General features: G+C 31.4%; 1 protein-coding gene across 3 annotated transcripts; it reads left to right on the plus strand.

Moving 5' to 3' along the window:
* The first annotated feature begins 4,278 nt into the window (after nt 1-4,278).
* LOC101496179 ((-)-kolavenyl diphosphate synthase TPS28, chloroplastic) lies at nt 4,279-9,665 on the plus strand. Of its 3 annotated transcripts, XM_012713805.3 has the most exons (13): nt 4,290-4,433; nt 4,534-4,631; nt 5,101-5,401; nt 5,608-5,791; nt 5,883-6,097; nt 6,202-6,322; nt 6,444-6,556; nt 6,708-6,934; nt 7,145-7,260; nt 7,501-7,602; nt 8,415-8,538; nt 8,713-8,904; nt 9,266-9,665. In XM_012713805.3, the coding sequence occupies exons 2-13, from the start codon at nt 4,575-4,577 to the stop codon at nt 9,470-9,472; spliced, it is 1,959 nt and encodes a 652-aa protein (XP_012569259.2). In that variant the 5' UTR covers nt 4,290-4,433; nt 4,534-4,574; the 3' UTR covers nt 9,473-9,665. The 3 variants fall into 3 exon arrangements, with proteins under 3 accessions (XP_027188129.1, XP_027188128.1, XP_012569259.2); XM_027332327.2 differs by lacking the exon at nt 7,501-7,602 and having other exon boundaries at nt 4,288-4,433; XM_027332328.2 differs by lacking the exons at nt 8,415-8,538; nt 8,713-8,904; nt 9,266-9,665 and adding an exon at nt 7,705-8,100 and having other exon boundaries at nt 4,279-4,433.
* Nucleotides 9,666-9,971: the final 306 nt, after the last annotated feature.

Genomic DNA, 9,971 nt, shown 5'->3' on the forward strand with positions numbered 1-9,971 from the left:
TCTCTCTTTATTTATTGCTTACCATAACTAAAATATATATATATATATATATATATATATATATATATATATATATATATATATGTATATTAACAATTATAATCTAACATAAACATAAAAGAGGAAGAAGAGAAAGGGAGAAGAGAAGGAACCATTATCCAAATTCTTTTTATTTCATTTCACTTTATTTATTTCCTTCATCAACTAAATAATATATATATATATATATATATATATATATATGTATATTAACAATTATAATCTAACATAAACATAAAAGAGGAAGAAGAGAAAGGGAGAAGAGAAGGAACCATTGGCTAGGGTTTCATAAACAAATGAACCAAATTTAAATATCATAGGATTACAATATGTATATATACAAGTTAATAGAAAAGTCTAATATACAAGTTAATAGAAAAGTCTAAAATACCATTCCTACTAATATATAATAATATTATCTAATATCTCCAATAAAACTCACGATATATTAAAATGAAACATCGAGAGTTTGTCAACCAAAAAACGAAAACGTTTAATGGAATACATCTTTGTGAATAAATCAACAATCTATAAGGAATAAGAGACGAATAGTAGATTAATAGTTCCATGCTGAAGATGATGACAAGTAAGATGACAATCAATCTCAATGTGTTTGGTGCGTTCATGAAAAACCGAGTTATGAGCAATTTGAATAACACTCTTATCATCACAGTGCATTAGAGTTGGCTTAGAAAGAGAAATACCCATATCATATAGAAGCCAACACAACCAAATTATTCCAGCAGTAGTGGATGTCATAACACGATACTTAACTTTTATAGGAGAGCAAAAGACAATGTCTTGTTTCTTACTCTTCAAAGAAATAAAAGAGTATCCAAGAAAGCTACAAAATCATGTGGTGGGCTTACGATCTATGGTGTCACCAACCCAATTAGCATCAGAGTAAGCACGTAACTCCAATGAAGACGACGAAGGAAAGAGAATGCTCTGAAATTGAGTTCCTCGTAGATAACGAAGAATACAAAGAACAGTTGCCCAATGTACTGTAGTCGGAGAGACAACAAACTGACTGACAATATGAACAACATAAGCAATATTAGGTTTGATAATCGTAAGATACACCAAGCTGCCAACCAAAGTACGTTGCAAAGTGGGATTTGGTAAAAGAACATCATCCGAATGAGCATATTTCACATTCAACTCAAAAGGAGTATATGTTGCTCTATTATCAGAAATACGAGCATGTTCAAGAATGTTGGCAATGTACTTGGATTGAGAAAAAAAGGTAGCCTTTAGGAGAGTAGACAACTTCAATCCCTAAGAAATAACGAACAATTCCCAATTCCTTCATCTCAAATTGCTATACTAACTACAATTTCAACTTATTGATTCCACTAACATCATTACCTTTAATAATCATATCATCAACATACAAAAAAAAGATAATGCAACCATAAATGGTAGACCTTATAAACAGTGCAGAATAATGTTCACTAGAGCAGAAACCAAGAAAAGTGATCACAATAGATAATTTCTCAAACTAAGCTCGAGAAGTCTGTTTAAGACCATTGAGAGTCATTCTTAACTTACACACTTTCTCCCTGATTATGAGAAACTCCTTGTGGAGTGACCATATAGACTTATTCATGAAGCTCACCATTTAAAAATTCATTTTTGACATCTATTTGGGAAATATGTCATTGATGAATAGATGCAAATGCAATAAGAGTACGAATAATGATCATCTTGGCTACATGAGCAAAAAATTCTTCATAATCCATATCATATTGTTGAGAGAATACCTTAGCAACAAGACGCGCTTTATAGCGTTCAACCGACCCATAATACTTAGTTTTGATCTTGTATACCCAATAACACACTTTCTAGGAGAAAGAGCTATTAATTTCCAAATATTTGTTTTGTGCAATCCAGAGAGTTCTTCTGTCATAGCCTGCTGCCAAAGAGGATAAAAAATAGCCTCTTTATAGGAATAAGTGGAATAAACATAATTAGGTAACTGAGTAGACTTACGGTGAAGAGATGAGTAACGACGAGGCAGAAATGGAGGATCAATAATCGCATGACGTGGTTGGACAACCAGGGGACAAAGGGATGTCATCATGTCATCACTAGAAGCATTATCATTAGGATCAAACGGATCAATATGGGTTAGTTTTGAACTCTTAATAATATGAGAATAAGAGGAAATATAGTAAAAAATGATGTACTCAAGAAAAAAAAAATTACGAGAAACATATGGTTTTCTTGCATGAGGATCATAACAACAATAACCCTTTTGATCATCCCCATAACCAAGAAAAACACACATGGCAGACCGAGAAGACAACGTACTGCGCTTTACTTATGAACGAATAACAAAACAAGTAGAACCAAAAACTTTAAGAGAATAGTAATCAGGGATAAAAACATACAATTTTTCAAAGGGAGACAAACCTGATACGACAAACTATGGAGTTCTATTAATAACATGAACAACAATAAGAACTGTTTCCCCCAAAACTCATTGGGAACCGAAGCAGACATCAAAAGGAAACGAACGGTCTCAATAATATGACGATGTTTCTTTTCAACAACTCCATTTTGTTGAGGAGTATCAATACAAGATGACTGGTGGAAGGTGCCACCATAAGCAAGTAATTCAGATAAATTATTAGAGGTATATTCACCACCTAAATTACAAAAAAAAAACACTTTATAACAACATTATGTTGAATCTTGACCATGGCACGAAACATATGATAAATGTAAAAAAATTCATACCGAATTTTCATAAGATAAACCCAACAATAATGAGTGTAATCATCAATAAACGAAACATAATATCTAGATCCACCTTTGTTGAGAACCGGGGATGGGCCCCAAACATCATGGTGAACTAAATCAAAAAGTGCATATAAAATTGAAACACTTATACTAAATGTTAAAGCTGGAAATTTAACAACTTTACAACCACAACAATCTAAAATATCACTGGTTTGTAACTTTCCTAAAGCTCCAGTAGAAGCTAAATATTTTAATCTAGAAGTAGAAACATGTCCAAGGCGAGAATTCCATAAATAAAAACTAGAAGCTGGAGAATTCAAACAAAAATTAGATAATAAGTCAGCAGTAGTTGTTGAGGCTGCAATATATGAGACTCGCAAGTCATCCAAAACATAAAGGCTCCCTGTCTATGGCTTGTCCCAATCAACCTCCTGACATGTGGATCCTGCACACAACAAGAAGTGGAAGAAAATATAACTGAATAACCAAAATCACATATTTGACTAACATAAGTAAGACTCAAAGTGATATTAGGAATATAATAAACATCAAAAAGAGACAAGTTAGGTATGGAGACAGAATCAATGCCTGCTAATAGCATATGATTTCCATCACATTCATAACCGACACAGACGAGACAAGATTCACATACACAAAAGATTTATCATTATATGAAAGGAGATATATCTGACATAATAAAGGAGTTCAAACATTTAGAAGAGGTGGAAGACATAACATGTGATTGAGTGACAAGAAGTTTTTGAAGTTGTTCTGCAATATCATATATTTGAAAAGCAGTCTCAGGCGAGTATACAAAATCAGAGCTAAAGCCAATGGTAGGAGGAGCATAAGTAACAACGTTGGAGACAAGAGCAGAATTGCGCTGGAGACAAAATAGCATAATCGCGCTGGAAACAGAGGAAGCAAATTGGTACAAACAAAAAAATGGGTCGGAAAATGGAGGAAGCAAATTGATACCAACCACAAAACTGGTCACAATTTTTTTTTCCGCTGCGATGCCCCGAGCCCCACTAAGATGTGAATCACTTTATAATAGATCCCAAAATCAACCAAAGCTTTTTAATACCATATTAACAATGATAATCTAATAAAACATAGAAGAGGAAGAAAAGAAAGGGATAAGAGAAAGAACCCTTGACTAAGATTTCATAAACAAATGAACCAAACTTAAATACATATGAACCAAACTTAAATGTCATAAGATTACAAAATATATATATATATATATATATATATATATATATATATATATATATAAGCTAATAAAAAAGTCTAAAATACCATAACTAATAATATATATACGTGTGTTATGTGTGTGTGTAAAATCTTCTTTTATATTTGATTATTTTTTTCTCTATTTCTAATTAAAACCCAAACTCATAATCTTCTCTAAGATCATATTATTTTTAATATTACAACTTTTTCATATAAACAACTGTCTCAAACTCCCAAAATATTGATCTATAATTTTTTCTTAATATGTAATTTCACCTATGATAAAATATCTGTTAGATTTAAATAAGTGGTGATAAATTTACTTCATATTCATATAGGTATACATCCCCTCCGAATTATCGAAAGAAACCATGATAGGAATTTTGATGGATTTCGACCGATATACTCACAAGGTATATAAATTTTATTTCACTTGGTTTAGAATATATATATTGAAATAAATCTTTTGAACATAATGTCAAAATTAATTAATGTATTGACTTTATTTAGCAGAATACTATGTTAATGAAGTTTCTCAGGATATCGCACCTTCCATGGAATGGCTTGAGATTGTGAAGAAGGATAAAAAAGATGAGGAATATATTTTCCAGGTGTGTGCCATCACTTTTAACACATCCATTTGATTAACAATTTGTGCATTGTTTCTTTTTTTACACAATACTAGTAAAGTATGTGCCTGTATGTACATGGTGGATTCAAGATACAAGGAGACTTAAAAAAAAAATTAAATGTGAAGTTTTTTAGAGTTATAATAAAATTTTAGGAAAATTATTAAATCTTTATGAAAAAGTATTTTGTACAGACACTTTATAATAAATGATTATTTATTAAATTAATATATAATTGATTATGTATAATATTTATTTTTTAATTATAATTAAATCAATTAATTTAATATTTATTGAGACGTTCATAATTTTAGAAAGATTTTATTATTTTTAAATTTGAAAATATTAGAATATGGTCTCTTTATTAAATATATAATTATTTTTGAATGTATTATTTATTTTTAGAAACATAAAATGGTTTTGACATATAGTATTTGAGTACTTTTTGAAGGTTTTTGTGACCAACGAGATTAGGAAGAGGATAAATGGGGTGAAATTGATGTTGAGGTCCATGGAAGATGGAGAGATAAGCATATCAGCTTATGACACAGCTTGGGTTGCTCTTGTTAAAAATGTTGATGATGAAAATAAACCACAATTTCCATCTTCTCTTCAATGGATTGCTAATAATCAGCTTCCTGATGGTTCTTGGGGAGATGAATTATTTGTGGCCCATGATCGCATTCTCAACACTTTGGCTTGTGTTATTGCCTTGACAACATGGAATATGCACCCCCACATGTGTGAAAAAGGTAATTTATTTGAATTCCATCAAATTTACACAAACTGTTGGATGAATATAAATTTTGACTAATAAAAAATGTGTCTCTTAAAGAAGTGGTAACAACATTATTTTAATGAAATGTAGAACTAAAAACCAAGTTTTACAAATTTTATAGAAATAAAAAAGATTCTTAAATGAATGTGGTTCTAATTGTGCGTATATGCATATTTACAGGAATGCAATTTTTTGTGGAAAATCTAAAGAAGCTTCAGGATGAGAATGCTGAGCACATGCCAATCGGGTTTGAAGTTGCTTTCCCATCTCTTCTCAATATAGCTCGAAGTTTGAATATTGAAGTGCCAGATGATTCTCCTATCTTGAAAGAAATATTTTCAATGAGAGACCAAAAGCTCAAAAAGTATGTGGCTTTATGTACTGTATTGTTTTTTGGAGTTGGTTGAATTTTGATGGTTTTGTGTAATGTGTGTTTGCATGTGTGTGGGGAACAGAATACCAAGAGAGGTGTTGCACAAGGTGCCCACAACATTGCTTCATAGTTTAGAGGGAATGCAAAATTTGGATTGGAAGCAACTTCTAAAGCTGCAATCCCAAGATGGTTCATTCTTGTTCTCTCCATCCTCCACAGCTTTTGCTCTTATGAATACCAAAGATGAAAATGCTCTCAACTACCTCCACAAAATAGTCAACAAATTCAATGGAGGAGGTAAATTTGTCTTTGTTAAATGCTTATTTCTGTAGTTCAATATTTGGGTTAGGAGGAGGATCTAGTTACTCTCTTTGTTTAATAAGTCATTATAAATTTGGCAGTTCCGAATGTCTTCCCAGTGGATTTGTTTGAACACATGTGGGCTGTCGATAGGCTAGAGCGCCTTGGAATTTCTAGATATTTTCAGCAAGAGATCAAGGACTCTGTCAATTATGTATTAAGGTACTTAAGTTAGTTCACAATTGCAAATATTTGAAAATATGTGTCAAAATTAAAGATTCCTGCTTTTTTTATACCTAATTAGTATTAATTAACTGGATAAGTATAATTTAAATTTTTATAGATATTGGACCGACAAGGGTATTTGTTGGGCAAGGAATTCAGAGGTTCAAGATATTGATGACACTGCAATGGGATTTAGACTCCTAAGGTTGCATGGCCACCAAGTTTCACCTGGTATATTTATTAATGCATCGTATAATAAAAAGGTTTAAAATTATGTTTTTTAAAGTCAACAATTTCTTTTAAAGGTTAAAGTAAGTATTTTTTACCATTGATTATAAAATCATATTTTAACTTATGTTTATTTTGATTTGTAATTTGGTAGATGTGTTCAAGCATTTTGAGAAAAGTGGTGAGTTTGTGTGCTTTCCTGGGCAGCTAAACCAAGCTGTGACAGGCATGTTCAATTTGTATAGAGCTTCTCAAGTGCTATTTCATGGAGAAAATATTCTTGAGAATGCTAAGGATTTCTCAGCCAAATTTTTAGCTGAGAAACGTGCTTCTAATCAACTCTTAGATAAATGGATCATAACCAAAGATTTACCTGGCGAGGTGAGTTCAAATATCACTAACTCTTTATTATTATTAGTTGAAATTCGTGTAAATTTCAAGGAATCTTGTAGAACTCATTTTCAAAGCGATTAGACTATATAGATTTCAACCAAAAAAATATTTTCAATAACGTATTGGTGACATTTCTTAAAATGAGAATCAATATATTTATGTAGAGGATTTTAGTTGATTTTAACCAACACTTTGCAGGTGGGGTATGCTTTGGATGTGCCCTGGTATGCAAGCTTACCACGATTGGAGACAAGATTTTACCTTGAACAATATGGTGGTGAAAATGATGTTTGGATTGGCAAGACCCTTTATAGGTATGAATCTTAATTTTAACCCCTAATGTTAATAACATTATCATTTTTGTTACCACATATGCGCAATTGATTATGGAGGATAGTAAACTCCTCATTTAGGTACTCAATAGAACTATTTACATGAATTTCAGTATACTTTTGTTGCATGAAGGGACATATTAGAATTATTAAATATGAAACTATTTACATGACTTAACTTATTAATGTGAGGGACAAATGAAATTACGCTATTTTTTATAGGATGCCTTATGTGAACAATGATGTTTATCTTGAGCTTGCAAAATTGGATTACAACAACTGTCAAGCAGTGCTTTATAAAGAATGGGAAGAAGAAATCCAAAGGTAATAGTAATAACCAATGAACACTATGTTATAATATACTTTAGTCAATGAAAGCGTTACCTAATAAACTTTCAAATATTTTACAATGAATGTATATATTAGGTGGTACATGGAATCAGAACTAGAAGGGTTTGGATTGAGCAAAAAGAGTCTTCTGTTTGCTTATTTTGTAGCAGCAGCCAACATATTTGAGCCTGAGAGATCTCTAGAGAGACTTGCATGGGCTAAAACAGCAGCTTTGGTCCAAATACTCGTGTCACATTTAAAAGATGAAGAAACTAGGAGTGCATTTGTTGATCAGTTCAATAACAGCATTAAAGGAGGGGACCCCTCAAACAAGAAAACATATAATTCATATATTCTTTGTCCTTCTAACAGTGATTGAGTGTACTATTAATCATTAGCCAATTTTCACACTACAGCCCAATAAACTTAAGAGTTTTAATGTTTGTGTAGTGATTGCTGGATTATGTTGAATTTTAGTTGATTAAGTTTGAAGTGCTTTTTGTTTTGACAGACCAACTGGTCTAAAAATTAACATGTTTAATTTTTTTTTTCTTATTGAGAGGTTATCTGACATCCCGCCATCCATAAAGAAGAAGTTTCAACCCACATATTTAAGTTGGTTCGTCTGACTTTAAAAGGGTTGATGTATGGCGGTCAAAATAGAGCGAGTTGATCCGTTTTGCCACCCCTAATTAAAAACATCTTTCTCACCCCTTTGTATTATCTCTGAACGAGTTAATAACCTTTTGTAGACATTAAATTTGACATGTAAAACGTGTTGAATGTGCATGTGTAATTTGTTGCAGGTGGTTAAACAAGAACAAGAGAGAGGAGAAACTCCTGGAAATTTTACTGACAACCCTTGATCACCTTGGCTACCAAATGTTTAGGCGTCATTACCAAGAAAATTCTCATTATTTGAATCAAATGGTGAGTGGAAAATCCTTTTGAGGCTTGTGACTTTATACATATGCATTTGTAATTGTAACTTTGTTTGGACACAACCATAGCCAAGTTTCAGTTAAATGAAACCTGCAAAAGAATATCAAATAAGAAGAACTATAGAATTTTTTACTAAAGCTTTTCATTTTGTTAAATGATCAGTGGCAAAGTTGGTTTTCAAGCTGGAAGAATGAAGGAAACAGATCCCAAAGAGAAGCAGAGCTACTTGTGCAAACCATAAATTTAACCACTGGCTATTGGTCAGAAGAACTACAGCTCAATCCTCAGTACCAGAAATTGCTTGAAGTCACTAACAGAGTCTGTCTTAGCCTCAGAAATTACCAAAATAACAAGGTCAGTCAGTAATGAATTCTAGTTTTTATGCCTAGATTAAGTTCCATAAAGAGAATTAAAGGAGGGTATAATATTGCATAGAAGTATTCAATTTTTTCATTGAAATTGCAAGACTGTATCAATTTATTCCCTTGCATTATCAATATTTTATTAATGGTTTTGAAATAGTAAAATTTTAAGGTAATTAACATTTTTCAATTTCAAGGACCATTTTAAAATATTAATAATGAGATATTTATTCATAAAGTAAACTCAGCAACTATTGAAACTCAAATTACAAATTTGAAGTGCAAGGTTATCTTGACTCATTCAATACTCAGATATCCAAATCCTGAAATTTTGACATTTATGTTATTGTCAGGTTCATAGTAGCATCAAAACCCCAAAAATAGAGTCAGAAATGCAAGAACTTGTGCAATTGGTACTTCAGAACTCTCCAAATGGCTTACAGTCAAATATCAAGAATTCATTCCTAATAGTGGCTAAGAGTTTTTACTATGCAGCATACTGTGACCAAGAGACCATTCACTCTCATATTGATAAAGTTCTCTTTCAAAAAGTGATCTGAAACAATTAGTGACTAGTAATAGTATTTCAAAACTAGTGTCACAGGTCACATTACTTGATTATATTTTTTCCCCTTCCTTCTAGTCTTATTGGGATTTTAACTTTAAATGACCAAGATGGAATTTCTAATGTTTGGATTTCAAATAAACTGACATTAAAGGGGATTTTACTCATAAATTTTCACCAACTATCCATTGATATTTCATACGGTCATGCCTATGTGTGAATGTCATATACTTTTAGTGTGGTGTCACCTCTAAACACTCATCATCATTCTTACACAATATACTCAACACTATATTATAATACGGAGAAATGCTAAGAGGTGTGACAAAAAATTTGTTAAAGAATCTAAATTCTAAAAGTCGATATTGTTAGATAATATGTATTTAGACAAAAAATTTGTTAAAGAATCTAAATTCTAAAAGTCGATATTGTTAGATAATATGTATTTAGACAAAAAATTTGTTAAAGAATCTAAATTCTAAAAGTCGATATTG

This window comes from Cicer arietinum, chromosome 3 (assembly GCF_000331145.2).
Source record: "Cicer arietinum cultivar CDC Frontier isolate Library 1 chromosome 3, Cicar.CDCFrontier_v2.0, whole genome shotgun sequence".
Lineage (NCBI taxonomy): Eukaryota > Viridiplantae > Streptophyta > Magnoliopsida > Fabales > Fabaceae > Cicer > Cicer arietinum.

Bases quoted from the DNA above. Each gene is read 5' to 3' on its own strand.
- LOC101496179 (XM_012713805.3), top strand. From the start codon at position 4,575: ATGGAATGGCTTGAGATTGTGAAGAAGGATAAAAAAGATGAGGAATAT. The intron at 5,792-5,882 runs GTATGTGGCTTT...TGTGGGGAACAG, and splicing joins AGAGACCAAAAGCTCAAAAA to AATACCAAGAGAGGTGTTGC. The intron at 8,905-9,265 runs GTCAGTCAGTAA...TGTTATTGTCAG, and splicing joins GAAATTACCAAAATAACAAG to GTTCATAGTAGCATCAAAAC.